General features: G+C 36.1%; 1 protein-coding gene across 1 annotated transcript; it reads right to left on the bottom strand.

Annotated features, from left to right (window-relative positions):
- Positions 1 to 1,828: 1,828 nt before the first annotated feature.
- Positions 1,829 to 4,445, bottom strand: LOC104246080 (protein CUP-SHAPED COTYLEDON 2). Its single transcript, XM_009801820.2, has 3 exons — positions 3,903 to 4,445; positions 3,305 to 3,588; positions 1,829 to 2,656 (listed from the first exon to the last, which is right to left on the bottom strand). The coding sequence occupies exons 1-3, from the start codon at positions 4,081 to 4,083 to the stop codon at positions 2,117 to 2,119; spliced, it is 1,005 nt and encodes a 334-aa protein (XP_009800122.1). The 5' UTR covers positions 4,084 to 4,445; the 3' UTR covers positions 1,829 to 2,116.
- Positions 4,446 to 17,709: the final 13,264 nt, after the last annotated feature.

The following is a 17,709-nucleotide window of genomic DNA, read 5'->3' as shown; positions in this document are numbered from 1 at the left end:
GATATTGTAGGATTTATTCTTTTGTTCACTACTTCGATGTCAACTTCGCTTCCGAAATTTTTTGCATACAGTTCTGATTACTATGACCACGGAAAGCGTCTTTAAAATTTCATGGTTACCGCAATGAATTTGGGTACTATTTTTATTTCATGATACAACGTAACGTAACATTTGTGATGTTTGAATCATAAAGATGAAAAACAATTATGGAATGTAATATAATACTTTAATCGTTCGAGTTACTTCTTTCTGATGTTTTATACAGTAGATTAGAGTTTTAGAAAAAAAATTCGTCTTTGTGTGTTCGTTTGGGGAAAGAGGTACGTACTAGATCAATTGTGTTTTTGGACAAGAGTTCTTAAAAATAGAAAAGTAGAATTGACGCCATTTACTTTCCAAGCCCGTCGCTAACATCTATATCTAACTAGGTAATCTGAACAAGTTTACAATATTCTATCGTGGAAAGATTATAAATAGTTGGCAAAATACCTTAAAATCCCCTAAACTTGACACAGATTATTAGTTACAGCCTTAAACTATTCGTGGTCTAAATTACTTTCCTCAACTTAGCCTTTTGAGAGCCATTACCCCCCTAGACGCTGATGTGGCAAAGAGTGTGGGTGCACCTGCCACGTGGATTTTTCCTGTATATGTGACATTTTTTTGAAAAATAAAATATATTTTTACTTTTTAAGTATGTTACTTCTTTGGATAAAATTACATTATTTAGGCTAAAAAAATTTATTTGGCTAAAAATAATAAAGTTTTAGTTAATCTTTTTTTGAATTTGACATGAAAATAAAGATTTATACAATTGAAATAAATAGCCAAAGCATCTAAAAAGTTATAAAAATACATAGTTTGAAATTAATTATTTAGGCTAAAAAATTAATTATAATTATTTATAAAGCTCTAAATTATTGTGCTCTAAAAATATTTTTTTTTACAGATTTTACCTGAAAAAGTAAAAATGCATAGTTGAAATAAATAATCATTGCATCAAAAGAAGAAATAAAAAGTTGAAATATATCTCTGTATATATAGCATCCTTTATAGTTGAGTTATTTATTTTAATTGTATAAATCTTTATTTTCAGGCCAAATTCAAAAAACGATTAACTAAACTTTATTATTTTAGGCAAATAAAAAAATTTAGCCTAAATAATGTAGTTCTATCAAAATTTTATTATAAATTGTATTCGAAAAAAATTATCAAAAAAAGTAACATACTTAAAAGCGTAAAAATATATTTTATTTTTCAAAAAAATGCCACATATACAGGAAAAATTTACGTGGTAGGCGAGTGCACCCACACTCTTTGCCACATCAGCGTCCAGGTGTGTAATATATAGCTTACGAAAGGCCAAGTTGAGGGGTAATTAAGATCACGAATAGTTTAAGGTTATTACTAATTTTAAGGTATTTTGTCTGAATAATTTGTTCATACTATATAATAAAAAAATTGGGGGTTTTGGGGGGGGGGGGGATGAAAAATAGTTCTACATTTTCAAAAAGGACTAACTGTAAAGACATAATAATAGAAGGAGCAAAGATTATGAAATAATTAAGAGAAAACATTATTAATAAAAAAACTCGGTAAAGATGATTACATGCATGATGGACCAAAAGGTTTATGAGCTACTCCATATAGGTAAGCTCAGTGTGGTTTTGTTTACCCGTTCATAGTTACGTTATGAACGTTATGAAGATTCTACTTTGCTCTTTGTTTAAATTATTTATCGTTAACCATCGAAAAACAGTTTTTTGAATAACATTATGTGGAAAGATAAAGGACCAAAATGAAAAAGTAATAGGAGCAAAAAGATAAGTTAAATCCAATTAATATAGTCACTATCTCTTCTCAATGATAGTCTGAAGTTCTGAGCAATTTGGACCTCAAATGTAGAACGTACGAAAAGACAGCAAATAATACATGCATTAAATTACGCCGAACGTTTACAACAACGTGACAACACTAGCTACTAAAGCTGCCACACAGTACATTCCTTACCCAACCAAAAGGAAACATTTCAGAACATTAAAACTAATTAACTTACTAATCAAAGTACTAATTAGAACATCAAAATTAATTAAATAAACACCAAATACACATCCTTTCAGTAACTCCACATGCAATCAAGTTCAGACTGTTCAACTTTCTGAGTCTCCGGCACCGGCCAGTTGTCCATTGGAGCAGGAAAACCGCTGTGCATGGCCGGAGCTCCACTGGAAAATAACGGAAGCTGCAGATTCTCATGGAGTGACCTTAAGCTGGGAAAAGTTGAGTTCCTTGTGTAGTGGGCAAAATTAGTGGAAGAGTCAAGAATGGCACTGAAACTAGGAGGTGGCAGTGCATGCAGGCTGTTCGACGAAATGCTAAAGACAGAACTTGGGTCGAAACTGTGCGTAGCAGTTGTGGAGAAACAGGGCACGTGCTCCTTTCTGAAGCTCTCACGATCAGCATTAATGACAGCAGAAGTGGCAGTGGTGCTGTAAGGAGAGGAATCAAGGAGCGGTGGAAGCTGAGAAACAGAGGACGGTGAACTTACTTCTTGATACATGTTGATACTGGAACTTAACCTTTTCTTGCCACCATTTGAATTGGCACCGACAGAGGAACCATTCTTCTGAAAGACCCTTGAAATTACCCACTCGTCCTGTAGACGAAAATCGAAAATTTTGAGTAAAAAGCTCATCATTACATTGAAAAAATAGATGTAAAACAGAAAGTAATGTCATAACGTTAAAAGTCAAAATCGAATGGACTGATTCGACGTAAGCATTGCATGCTACTACATGACAAGGCAACTAAAATAAGCTGGATATATATCGCGATCAGCGTAACATGACAATTATTATAAAGCCAAATTCTTCTTTAGCCTTTATTATGATTATATTTTTCGGATTACGACTTCTGACTTTATCATCATTGAGTTACAGTAAAATTACGCGAGCAACTGAGACATCGAAAACGAAGTTTCATAGATCTTTCTGCTTCAAATCTCTGTCTTTTACCAGTGATATCAATGATATTTCTGCACAGAATATATGTCCAGTAAATTTCTCTTATTCTACGCAAAAAGTATGAGCATCCAAAAATACTAAACATACTGTGCAGGAGTGAGTTAAAATGCATCAAATTTGATATTTCTGATGAGTGACATATTTGTATTTGTATACATACTCTTAGAACACTAAGCTGTAGATAGAGAACATCTATTTCTTAACCACTCTTACTGTGCTAGCACCAACAAATTAAAGACACCAAAAATATATTTCTGAAAAAACACATTATATAGCAGTACCTTAGAACTTCTTGAGATGTAGTGATAGGCAAATTTGCCATCAAGGCGATATTCATGCATAACCCAGTTGCTCTTCTCTCCTTTAGGAGCCCTACCTCGGTAGAAAACTAGGGTTTTCTTCATGCCCACAAGTGCACAAGTCTTTGAGCTGTAAATCTCCCTGTCTTTCCCTGTAGCTTTCCAGTAACCAGCCTCAGTAGCTCTGTTAGTTCTCAGCCCCGTTGGATACTTCCGATCACGTAGGCTGAAAAAGTACCACTCTTTTTCTCCCATCTTGGCTTTCCCTGCAATAAAAAAATGGAGTAGAAAAAGATGACATAAAGTTCAACATGACCAAGAGGGAAGGTGTGATCTTTTGTATGAAACTGAGAAGAAGAAAAACATTTGAACGTAGAAGTTGTGTCTATAAACTCAAAAAAGTAAAGTTTTGCGAGTGAAAAAATAGTTTTTAAAAAAAAATTCAACATTTCACAAGTGTTTTACATACAACTATAGTCAGTCATATGCAAATACTGATGGCTCAACCATTATTTGCAAATATTAAACTTAATTAGTATTTGCAGATAATAAACTATTTGGTGTGGCCAAATTAGTATACCAGGCAGCTCCCAGGGCTCGCATTTGTTGAGGTCAACTTCAGCAATTGCTCGAGCAGTAAAGTTGCCGTCAAGAACCTTCTTCAGTAGGTAGTAGGTGATGAGTTCTTCATCAGTTGGATGGAACCTAAAACCAGGGGGTAAATTCCCATCACTGCAGTCGAAATGCTGGTAGTTCTCCATTGAAAAAGAGGAATTAATGACTAGCTAACAGAAGAAAATGCAACAAGAAACTACGAACACAGCTAGAGCATGTTGTTTGAGATTTGTTAGAAGAAGTTGACGTTGTGAAAATGGAAAATGAGTAGTGGGGTTATAATATAGAGGGGCTGGTTGTTCATGGGATTTGCTGAAAGATTAGGGGGAAATCATAAGGGTGGATGATGTCGCTGGAAAAATCTGTGCAACTGCCCTGTACCTTCTTCTGTTTCTCTCTGATCATCTCTCTGTACTCTACTCTACTACGGCCCTTATTATCATATCGATAAGCCTAGACAGAGAAATGAGAGAGGGAAAAAGAGGCCATTTTAAGTAGGCTTGTGAGTTGTGATAACTAGCCCAAGGGTATGGGTAGGGGAAAGAGAGGATGATGTAACCTTTTTGTAGATTTTAATTTAACTTATGTACAATCACAATGTGTAGCTATCTTACACAATCGGATAACATTATAATGTGACAGGTAGTAATATTAATTTACTTATTCCCTCCGTCTATGAAGTGAGTTCGAGAGTGGAAAGAGTTTTTATTTCTTTTCGATTTTTTATGATTTTTAAATTGTTAATTATTGTCACTTACAGTATATTTTACGTGATTTTTAAATATATAAATTTTATTTCAAAAATTTAAAGATTCTATGTTCAAAATTACAGTTAAAATTAAGAAGTTTTACACTCGAAATGTAGCTCTTCCATACATAAATGTGGAAGAGGGAATAATATTTTAATAAATATTCTTTTACTTATCAAAATTAATTTTATAGGAAATTGTAAGTATAATCCTCCCATGAGATCAGTAAATAAATATGAAATAGGTGTGATACTTATTGATTCATAACAAATGTTTCTTAGTTATAGATTTATCTTTCCGGCAAATAAAAATGAAATCTTTATTAAGTGTCTTTTATTTAGTCAAACTGTAGTTGTTTATAATGAAATGTCTTTTATAAATTGAGACGGATTCTAAAATAAAATTAGAGGGTTCAAAATTTAAAAGTTTTTTCTAAAACCATTAGACATTCAAAATTAATATTAAAATTTTAGTGAGTTTATATAATATATATGAATGGTCCATGTCAAAGAATTTGGAGTAATGTAAAACTCAACAATTAGATCTGATCACATTTATATAAATTATAGTAATCAATTAAAATATGGAGTACTAATCATATAAGTAAAGTTATTTTGTATTCTTGTGAGGAGTGGGCTCTGGCTGTAGGTAGGGGGTTCTGTTTAGAGTATGCGTGCGTGCGTGAGGAAATGTGCAGGTATTCCTCTGTCAGTGAAGAAAATGAAAGGGAAGGAACAGAAAGTAGTTTAAAATGGGAGGTCCTTTTGGTAGAAAACGAGAGAAAGATTACAGAATAGTAAGATGAAAGAGTAGAGTAAAAAGGAGATTTTACCATGGATCGATAAAGCTGTTTCATATCTTTTCTGTCAGCACAGTACAAGATTAAAAAATAGTAATCGAATTTCACAGAGACAAAGGCTAAAAATCCATCCATTCTTTTTCCTACTCTCCACTTACTCTTCCTGATTTTTCTGTTCATTGGTGCTTATAATATGAAAAGAAAACGGCCATCTATTGTCAATATTTCAGGTCATCAAAATAATAATCTTAACTATTCATGTAGTGGATTGAATGATCCAAGCACCACTTGACAATATAATGACAAAGTTAAAGTCTGAAACAGTTGATCGAACCGAGACAATCCGTGAATAAAATGCTAGCATACCCAAGCAGCTACAAATTTTATGGAACGTCTCATTAGGTAAATAACAGTAAATATTTTTTAAAAAGTTTTAAAGTGATAACATACATCTAATAAGGTATCAAATTCAAGGACGGAGCCACATGTACTTAAGAGGTGTCAATTGATATCCTTTTGCTAAAAGATTAAACTGTGTAACGCAGTAAATATTTTTATGTATATAGACTATATGTTAAATCCTCTGAGCCGTTTCATATCTTTATTTTTTATATTTTAAAACCCCTAAGTAAACCTTCGCGACTAATCAAAAGACAAAAAAATTAATAGTAGTATTTTGATCTCTTCATCATCCATTACAAAAAAGAAAATGGTTCATGTTCTTGTTCCATTAAAGAAAAAATATTAATCAAATCCCCATGTAAAAGCACGGAGTTTAAATATATAATTAAGTAAAAAGAAACTTTAACAATTTTGTTAATTAAACACTCCCTTGTGTTAGTGCCTTGGTTAGAACATCTCCAAGCTGGTATGTAGTTTCTACATGATGCAGTGAAATCAGCCCCTCTTGTAGCTTACTTCTCACAAAGTGACAATCCACCTCTATATGTTTGGTTCTTTCAAGGAATACTGGGTTCCTTGTTATGTGCATGGCAGACTAGCTTTCATAGAGCATTGCAATGGGCTTGGGGAAAGGAACTGTAAGTTCTTCAAACATTCTACTAAGCCACACCAATTCCCCCACTACCTTTCTTAGAGCTCTATATTTAGCTTCTGCAGAAGACAATGAAATGGTGTCATGCTTCTTGGATTTCCAGCTAACAGGACTACTCCCCAATTGTACAAGGTAGCCACTTACAGATTTCTAGGAATCTGGGCATGCTGCCCAGTCAGAATCACAGTAGGCCCTGATAGTATAATCTGTATCTCTAGGCATGAATATCTCTAGGGTTGGATCTCCTTTCAAATATCTAAGTAGATGAAAGGCTTCTTTCAAGTGAGGTTGTCTGGGGTCATCCATGAATTGGCTCAGATTTTATACACTATAAGTTATGTCCAATCTAGTATTGGTGAGGAAATTGAGCTTCCCCACTAGTTTCCAATAGTAAGTAGGATCAGTCAGAGACTCTCCTTCTTTTGCCTTGAGCTTGACTGTTGGATCTTGTGGTGAAGTAAAGCTACTGTAATCCATGCACTGATATTCTTTGAGCAAGTCAAGGGTGAACTTCCTCTAAGATATTATCACACCATCATCTTTGTAAAGAACCTTTAAACCTAGGAAGTAGTGTAGTCTACCCAGATCTTTTATCTTGAAGCTGTTTTTCAGAAAAACCTTAATGTCTTCAATCTCCATTATGTCAGTTCCTGTCACCACAATGTCATCTACATACACTGCTATATAAACAGTTGAGTTTTCAGTTTTCTAGTTAAACAAAGAGTAGTCATACATAGAGTGTGCATAACCCCTTGAACATAAGGTTTCAGTGAGCTTAGCATACCGCGACCTACTGGCTTGTTTCAGCCCACAAAGGGATTTGTTGAGCATGCAAACCAACTCTGAACTATCTACAGCCAGGCCCTAAGGAATCTCCATGTAGACTTCCTCATTTAGGTCCACATTTAGGAATGCATTATTTACATCCAATTGGGATATATGCACCCATTCTTCACATCAACAGCTATCAGAGACCTCACAATTGTCATCTTGACTATAGGGGAGAGTGTCTCTGTGTAATCAATGCCTTCTTGTTGGGTATATCCTTTCACAACCTGCCTAGCTTTGAGTTTTTCTACACTCCCATCTGCTTTATGTTTTATCTTATACACCCATTCATACCCTATAGTTTTCTTCCCAATAAGTAAGGGCACTAAGTCCCAGGTATGGTTGACATGTAATAATACAAACTCTTCGTTCATATCTATTTTCCAGGCAGGATTCATAGCTGCCTCCTCATACGATGAATGCTCATTGTTATTGCAAATGTCTCTTAAAATACTTTGGCTCTCGGGATTTAGAGCATCGGGGGGAGACATAATGACTTTTAGAAAATGAAGCATTGAGAGAGAATAGTATAGTTGAGCTACTGTGAGCAATAGGTGATGATGATTTCAATTTTGGAAGTGAGTGTAGATAGTCTTGTAAGTATAATGGTGTTCTGTGAGGTCTTTGTGATTTCCTTAAGGTAATGGATATGGGGCCTGGTTGATCCCCAACTGGTGATGTTCTTGGGCTTGAAGACTATGGTGTATTAGATTGTGGCGAGGAGGTGGAAAATTCAGTTATCCTGGAGGATCTCACAGGTATTAAAGGAGTATCATGCTCTAAAGGTTGATTGTGTGTAAAACTTGTGCCATCATCACTATCACAAGAGATGTTTATCATTCTTAGGAGTGTGATCAATGAAAGGGGTAGGATTAAAAATACAAGGAAAAGATGTGTTTTCAGATGATAGAGTGAAGGGAGACACACTTTCAATGAAGAAAACATCCCTGGAGACATGTATCTTTTTAGTGGCAAAACATAGGACCTTGTACCCCAACTTCATAGTGTTAACAAATGAATAAGTGTGGTGATGTTCTAGGTTCAAATTTGTCCCTATGCACCACAGAAGGATAACACAGGCATCCAAAGCTCTTCATGTGAAAGTATGTTGGTTTTCTTTGGTAAAGTAATTCAAATAGGGATTTAGGGTGACTATGGGAAGAACATAGTCTATTTATGATATAAGTTGCACACAGAATGCATTCACCCAGTACTTTACAAGCAATTTAGATTGAAACAAGAGCGCCTTTGTAGTTTCTAGGAGATATTTATATTTTCTTTCTAATATGCCATTTTTGTTGTGGTGTGTAGGGGCAGCTCCATTGATGGATGATGCCTTTGGATTGAAAAAATAAGCTTGCTTCTGTAATGGCAAATTCTGAACCATTATCAGATATGATACTTTTGATTTTGGCATTTAATTGGGTTTCAACCATGGAAACAAAGGTTTTTATAACTTGTAGGGTATTGCTTTTACAAGTTAGAAGATTGGTCCAGGTGCACCTACTGTAGTCATCTACCATTGTAAAAAAATATTTGTAATTATCATGTGTTATCACATGATAAGGTCCCCATATGTCTATGTGGAGTTATTGAAAAATTTCAGTTGTGAAATTGGTTTTCTGGGAAAATGGTAGTCTTCCTTGTCTAGCCATTGGACAGATGGAACAGATGAAAGGTTGTTTGGATGGGAAAGGGATAGGGATAGAGGAGATCCCTCTTATTTTGACAAAGAGTACATGCCCTAGCCTATTATGCTACAAAATATTCATCTCATAACCAATGGATGCACAAGAATTCAGATTAGAACTTTGATTTTTATTACTTGAACTTGAACTATTTACAAAGGGGAAAGGTACACACTTATTTGTGGAAATTGAGCTATGTACAGATGAATGACCAGGACAGGGTGAATTGTGTGTGCAATGAGTCCTATTATCAAGGCAAGAAAGTGAATTGATGACTATAAAACCCAAGTACCTGCTCCTTAGACACTTTGGACAAAGAAAGTACAAACCGTCACAGGCCATACCAACCTCTAGAGGCCTCTTCATTGAAGGGACCTGCAAAATGCAAAGATGATCAGTGAAAGCTACTATGCTCTTGGGGTTGGAACTAGCTAGATAGTGAATGAAAATTAGATTGTATTTGAAGGAGGGAATAAACATTACTTTATGTAAAGTGATGTCAGGCACAAGTGTTGCACTACAAATTGTCTTTACTTTTACTTTATAGCCATTTGGAGGACAACTAGGAGTGGATAAGGTAATGTCACAATATTAGTAAGTAATATTAAAGGTCACGTGATTTGAAGCCCCTGAGTCTAATATCCAGAATTATCAGGGTAGCCGTGTAGTTTATAGAACTTGTCTTTAGTGTGCCCTGGCTTCTTGCATGCAGTAGTCACACATAGGCCTTTCCCTTCCATAACCACTGGGGTTGCCATTATTGGTGAGTAATTGGTCCTGTAGGTATTGGACCTAGAGCTGGTGGCATTCAATAATGTGGACTCGATGAACAATTGAGTGTTTGGTTTGATTTTCCTCGGTTTCTCGTCTTGTATCAGCAAGGAAAAGGCTTGAGCCAATGTTGGTAATGGATTCATCATGAGAATGCTTCCTCGAATTACAATATATGTCTCATTCAAACCCATGAGGAATTGTATTAGCCGCCTATCCTGTTCAGCTTTGTAGAAGTTTTCCTTGGCACCACAAGTACAATTACAGCCGCACTGGGACCTTTTACTCTAAGTGTTCAATTCTTTCCAAAGTTTTTTTCAATTTAGTGTAGTAGCCGGTGATATCAAGGGTTCCCTGAGATGTATCATTTATTTCCTTTTGGATTTGATATAATCTAGCTCCATTTGTTTGCTCATATCGATCTTCTAACTCAATCCATAACTCCACATCATCATTCGCGTATTCAACACTGTTCGCAATGTCCTTCGAGAGAGAATTGAGGATCCAGGAGGTCACCATATCATCACATCACTCCCATTGATGGAATGTGGGCGAGTGGTGGTCTGGGCGCTTGCACTCACCATTTATAAACCCTAGTTTATATTTGACCGTCAGTTCTCGCAATACACTGTGCCTTCATGATTGATAATCAACTCCATTGAAAGGAGTTGACACAAGCATAGCACCGGGATTATCCGATGGTTGCAAATACAAATGATCGCTTGGATCGATCACGAAATTTCCTTGAATTCCGACATTCACTGATATACTAGCTACATTGCTCAAATCATCCACAACCATGAGTAATTGAAACTAGTTATGCTAGTATTACGCTATTAGAAGAAGAAGCCCTTGTTTAGGCACTTGAATTAGACAAATGAAACTGACCTTAGGAATCAAACAAATTAGGGCAAAATCGAAGAGACGATGAATAGAAGAGAGATAACGAATTAGAATAGATGATCGTGATGGAATGGCCGGGCTCTGATACCATGTTAATTACACACTCCCTCACCTTACTCAAGCTCGAGATGAGCAACAATGGAGGTCGAGAGATAGAGAGAGTGCATAACGAAGTTAGAGAAGGAAAATATCTTGAATGAGCCAACCAACTTTATTTGATATATGTATTAACAATATATACAAAATTACCTAACTAAAAAAGAATAGCTAAAATGACCTCTTTACAAATTAACTAACTATCCACTTTACAAGTATATAGCCACTGCTTACATAATTAACCATCTCAACAAATTTAATCAGTCATGAAATAGTCACACAGCTCCGCCATTTGCAAAGGAAGTGGTATGAGCTTAAATTGAAGCTAACGAACAAAAAGCATATAAGCCAAAAGAATAAAGCTACATTGAGATCCTAATGATGATATCCAAAACCCAAATACAGTTTTCGTAAAAGTAGAATATTTTTGGGTATACTCATCGTGTTATAAATATATTATATTATGGATATTTATTTAGTACTTCGTTGTAAATAAGCTTCCTGAAGAAGCTTATTCATATGAGACTTTGTCGTAAACATGTTTATCTATTTAGTACTATATTGGAAATAAGTCTCCTGAAGAAGCTTATCCTTTGGATACTCCGTTATGAATAAACATTACCCCCAGTAGAAGATTATCCATACTTGGTACAATGATCTTATCCTTTTGGTACTCCATTATAGATAAACATTACCCTCGGTAGAAAATTATCCATACCTGGTACAATGAGCTTATCCTTTCGGTACTCCGTTATAGATAAACATTACCCTTGGTAGAAGATTATCCATACTTGGTACAATGAATTTATCCTTTCGGTACTCCGTTATGAATAAATATTACCCTTAGTAGAAGATTATCTATATCTGGTACAGTAATAGCTTACACAACAGCTTGCAGTAGTAGCTTACACAGCAGATTGCAGTAGCAGCTTACATAGCAGCTTGCACAACAGCTTGCAATAGCATCTTACACATCAACTTCCTTTATTCTATAAATAGAGGAGATTTCAGTTCATTATGTACATAAGTTTGAAGTCGAATAACATATAAGTTTATCTCTATACTTGTCTTTACTTTACAATATTTATTTTATAACACGTTATCAGCACGAGACTCTACTATCTCGAGCAAATACTTTGAAAGTATCTGAGGTACAAACTTTTTTTTCTATATAATGTCAAATCTTTCTAAACTTGAATTTGTAGCCCTGGATATATCGGACAAAAGTTACATGTCTTGGGTGCTTGATGCTGAAATTCATCTTGATGCGATGGGTCTAGTAGACACCACCAAGGATAAAAATCAGGCATCAAACCAAGACCTTGCCAAAGCAATGATATTCCTACGCTATCACCTTGATGAGGGCCTGAAAATGGAATATCTCACTATTAAAGATCCAGTCATACTGTGGAATAATTTGAAAGATAGATATGACCACCTGAAGATGGTCGTTATTCCACATGCACGTTATGATTGAACTCATCTAAGGCTACAAGATTTTAAATCTATAAGTGAGTATAATTCTGCTATGTTCAGAATTATTTCCCAATTGAAATTATGTGGTGATAATATTACTGATCATGATATGTTGGAAAAAACTTTCACCACTTTTCACGCATCGAATATGCTCCTGTAACAGCAGTATCGAGAGATGGGATCTAAAAAGTATTCTGAACTTATCTCACATCTTCTTATAGCCGAGCAACATAATGGGATATTAATAGAAACCATGAAAGCCAACCTACTGGTTCTTGTCCATTCCCTGAAGTGAATGAAACGAACTTCCACCAAGCTAAACGTGGAAGAGGTCGTGGCCCCAGTCGTGGTCATGGCCGTGGTCGGGAAGAAACTCTAATCATGGTAATAATAATGTACCAAAGAATCCTCCTCGCCACCAGCAGTGAAAAGAAAGGAACAAAAGCATGAAGCAGTGCAAGCACCAAATGCAAAAAATGCATGTTATAGATATGGAGGAAAAGGACACTGGTCATGTATCCGTCGTACGCCCAAGCACCTGGTTGAGCTTTATCAAGCCTCCCTGAAGAAGACAGAGAAAAATGATGAAACAAATTTTATTTCTGAGATAATTTAGACTTCATGCATTTGAATGTAGCTGATTACTTTGCACTCCCAGAAGGAGATACAAGTCATGTAATCGGTGGTGAATCTATAGAAATATAAATATTTAAATTTTTGTTGTTTGTAATAGATAGTATGATTATGTAATTGTTGTACATAAATAAAATTTATGCTTTGATAATGATGTTTACTATAATATATTTTATTTATGTTATTTTGAAGAATATGGATAATTCTCAAATTATATTTGGATCAAAGACAAATCATGAAGATATTTGTGTTATTGATAGTGGAACAACTCATGCCATATTCAAGGATCAGAAATACTTTTCTTATTTGCATAAGGAAAAAGTAAATATTTCAACAATTTATGGTAATATAAGTTTGATTGAAGGCTCTGGAAGAGCCATTATATTTTTGTCTAAGGGAACAAAACTTATTATAGACAATGCATTGTTCTCTTCCAAGTCTGAAAGAAACTTGTTGAGGTTTATAGATATCTGCGGAAATGGGTATCATGCTGAGACAATAGATGAAATGAACGTGGAGTATCTTTGTATTATAAAGAATATTTCAGGCTTGAAATGTATTGGAGAAAAGTTAGCGACTTTATCTTCTGGCTTATACTATTCAAAAATTAGTACAATTGAAGCACACTCTATCGTAAACCAGAAATTTATGGATTCAAATACTTTTGTGCTTTGGCATGACCGTTTTGGCCATCCTGGATCAATAATGATGAGACAAATTACTGAAAATTCGAGTGGGCATCCATTAAAGAACCTGAAGATTCTTACAAATGACAAATTTTCTAGTGATGCTTGTTATCAAGGCAAAATGATCAGTAGACCATCGCCAATGAAGGCTGGCATTGAATCCCCTGCCTTTTTAGAGTGTATACATAGGGATATATGTGGACTATTCACCCACCAAGTGTGTTGTTTAGATATTTTATGGTCCTATAAGATGTATCTTCAAGATGGTCTCATGTGTGCCTACTATCATCTTACAACCTGGCGTTTGCAAAGCTATTAACCCAAATAGTTCGATTAAGGGTACAATTCCCAAATTATCTTATAAAGACTATTCGCCTTGATAATGCTGGAGAATTCTCATCTCAAGCTTTTAATGATTATTGTCTATCAGTTGGGATAAAAGTTAAACATCCTGTAGCTTATGTTCATACTCAAAATGGCCTTGCAGAGTCATTTATTAAACGCCTATAATTGATAGCAAGACCACTACTTATGAAAATAAAATTGCCCACTACTGTTTGGGGCCATGCTATCTTGTATGCAACATCACTTATTCGTATAAGACCAACACATTATAATAAATATTCTCCGTCACAATTAGTTTTTGATCATGAACTGAATATTGCCCATCTACAAATTTTTGGATGTGCTATATATGTGCCAGTAACACCACCATAATGCAGTAAGATGGGGCCACAGAGAAGGATAGGAATATATGTTGGGTTTGAATCACCCTCTATTATTCGCTATCTTGAACCATTGATAGGAGATTTATTTACTGCCCGATTTGCAGATTGTCGATTTGATGAAATAATTTTCCCACAATTAGGGGGAGAGAAAAAGGAAATCAAAAGAGAAATTGTGTGTAAAGTTTTATCATTATCTCACTTTGATCCACGTACCCCTATATGTAATGAGGAGATCCAGAAGATCATCCATTTACAGAATATAGCAAATCAAATGCCAGACACATTTACTGATTTAAAAAGGATAACTAAGTCACATATCCCTGCAGAAATGTGCCTATCCAAATTGATGTTCCAGTAGGACCATCTACTAGCATGAGAGCTAGTGAACCTAAAACACGCTTGAAGAGTGGTAGGCCTTTGGGTTCTAAGGATCGAAATCCTTGAAAAAATAAATCGACAAATGATCAAATCGATACTATAAAGGGATCTCCTAAAAAGACCCAAGATCTGATTAGTTCTGAGATTCCTAAAGAAATCAATAAACCTGAAACTCAAGTGAGTAAGGAACTTTTAATAAGTTCTATTGGTGATGGGATTAATTTAAATCGATCTGAAATAGTGGTGGATAATATTTTTGCATATAATATTGCACTTATTATTATGCAAGATAGTGAGGATCTTGAACCCCGATCTGTCAAAGAATGTTGACAAAGATCTGATTGGCCAAAATGGCTAGAGGTAATTCAATCGGAATTAAAGTCACTTGCTAAAAGAGAGGTCTTTGGACCAGTAGTCCAAACACCTACTGGTATAAAGCCAGTTGGTCATAAATGGGTTTTTGTACGAAAAAGAAATTATAAAAATGAAGTTGAAAGAAACAAAGCTCGCCTTGTTGAACAAGGATTCTCATAACGACCTGGAGTCAATTTTGATGAAGGATATTCACATGTTATGGATGCCATAACATTTCGATATCTCATCAGTTTAGCACTGCATGAAAAGCTTGAAATACATCTAATGGATGTAGTTAAAACTTATCTGTATGGATCACTTGATAATGAAATTTATATGAAAATCCCTGAAGGATTTAAAATGCCTGAAGCAAATTTTAAATCTCAGGAAATGTGACAACCCGACCAGTTGTCTCATGAGTTACCACTCCGTTTCCCCCATATATGCTTCTTATTGTTTTGTCTATTGGTTCTATATGTGATAGGTTTGGTTGGCTCGAGTTCGGAAAGGATTTGGTAAGGTTTGAGACACTTAGCTCTTTTGAGACACTTAGCTCTTTTGAGGAAGCTTAAGTTGGAAAAGTCAACCAGATGTTGAATTATGTGTTAGAGGGCTCGGATGTGAGTTCCAATGGTTCGGATAGGTTCAGGAGGTGATTTGGGACTTAGGAGCATGATCGGAATGTATTTTGGAGGTCTGGAGTAGATTTAGGCTTGAATTGGCGAAAGTAAATTTTTGGCATTTTTCGATTGATAGGTTAGATTTTGATATAGGGGTCGGAATGGAATTTGCAGTAGTTCCGTCATGTCATTTGGGATGTGTGCAAAACTTCAGGTCATTCGGACGTGGTTTGGTTGGGTTTTTGATCAAAAGCGTAATTCGAAAGAATTTGGAAACTTAGGCTTGGATCTGATGTGTTTTGGTTAATTCGATGTTGTTTGAGGTGTTTTGAATATTGGTATAAGTTTGAATATGGTTATGAGATATGTTTGTACTTTTGGTTGAGGTCCGGGGGGCCTCGGGGTTTTTCGGATGGTTGACAGAGAGTTTGGAATTTTTGTAGAAGCTGTAGATTTTCTGCTTCTGGTATTTCCGCACCTGAGGATTGGGGACCGCAGGTGAGATGCCGCAAATGCGAGGGGGAAGGCCAAGAAGCGGAAGAAAGTGAGGGAGGCAGAAACCGCAGAAGCGGTTGGTGAACCGCACCTGCGATTGCGTAGGTACGGCTGGTGCATCGCAGATGTGGAAAGCTGGAGGATAAGTGAAAACCGCAGAAGCGACTCTTGGACCGCAAAAGTGGTACCGCAAATGCGAAAATGCCTGGTCCAGAACATATAAATTGTTTCCTTCGCGATTTTTGAGCTATTCTGCCATTTCTAAGTCGGCTCTGGAGCTTTTTGGACGATTTTAAAGAAGGGTTTCAAGGGAACTTCATTGAGGTAAGGATTTTGGACCTAAAACTCGTTCCTATGGTATTATTTCAAGGATTAGAGCTATAATTAATGAAATTTAAAGGTTAAAATTGGGGAAACTAGGGCTTCGTATTGGAGACCTAGACTTGAGGATTTGAGGGACCATTTGTGGTCGGATTTTGGTACATTTGATATGTATGAACTCGTGGGGAGATGATGAATCTATTGATGTGAATTTTATCAAATTCCGAGACGTGGACCCGAGAGTCGTGTTTTGGTAATTTCGGGATTTAAGTTGTAAATTGATTATTTTCGCTTGGGCTTCGTTCCCTTAGCATATTTTGACGTCGTAATTCTGATTTTGGATAGATTCAACATGAGTGGAGGCCGATTCGAGGAGCGAAGGTGTCGCGGGCTAGAGACTTGACCAGATTGAGGCGAGTAATGATTGTAAATGATATCCTGAGGGTATGAAACCCCGGGTTGTGCATCGTTGTGCTATATTGAGGTGACACACACGCTAGATGACGAGCGTGGGGTCGTGCCCTGTTGGGGATTGTGACTTAGTCCATTCCGAATGATTGTTTTACCACGTATTTGGCTGAAAACTATTTGCTATCATCATGTTTTGGGCTGAATGCCATATTTGGGTTTCGTGCCAACTATTTGAACCCTTAGGGGATTTTATTGATATTTTCTCACTATTTTGACTTTATACTTCAATTCAGTCATGTTATGTTCCACTATTTTCATAATTCAGCCATGTTTACTCTGTCTTAACACTTAATTGATCTTTTAAATGATATTTTGGGTTAAGAATCATGTTTTACTATTGCCCGAGTGGCTTGTGAGATTTTGACTGCGTAAGGCCGAGGGCCTATGTTGTGAGGAAATACTGATTATGATTACGAGGTCGAAGGCCCTGAGATTTATACGCCACGAGATGACTTGTTGATGTGAGGCTGAGAGCCTAGTGATGATGCCACGAGATGGCTTGATATTGCTCTTGGGCCGTAAGGGGACCCTCCAGGAGCCTGCACACCCCCAGTGAGCGCGGGTACCCATTGTGATGTGAGATATAGCCCGAGGGGCTGGTATTGTTCTAAGATATTGCCCGAGGGGCGGATTTGTTGATATTTTGCCCGAGGGGAGAATCTTTATGTGTTTATCTTTCTTATTTGTCTATCATTTACCTGTTTAATTGTTGAATAGGCATT

The sequence above is a fragment of the Nicotiana sylvestris genome, chromosome 7, assembly GCF_000393655.2.
Source record: "Nicotiana sylvestris chromosome 7, ASM39365v2, whole genome shotgun sequence".
Taxonomy (NCBI): domain Eukaryota; kingdom Viridiplantae; phylum Streptophyta; class Magnoliopsida; order Solanales; family Solanaceae; genus Nicotiana; species Nicotiana sylvestris.
Note: the sequence above shows the minus strand (reverse complement) of the source record. Positions and strands in the feature narration are given on the sequence as shown.

What these genes read in the sequence shown, in the direction of transcription:
- LOC104246080 (XM_009801820.2), bottom strand. Translation starts at nt 4,083, where the DNA reads ATGGAGAACTACCAGCATTTCGACTGCAGTGATGGGAATTTACCCCCT. An exon ending in CGAGCCCTGGGAGCTGCCTG is followed by an intron (nt 3,589 to 3,902) that starts GTATACTAATTT and finishes TTTTTATTGCAG; the next exon opens with GGAAAGCCAAGATGGGAGAA. An exon ending in ACATCTCAAGAAGTTCTAAG is followed by an intron (nt 2,657 to 3,304) that starts GTACTGCTATAT and finishes TTTCGTCTACAG; the next exon opens with GACGAGTGGGTAATTTCAAG.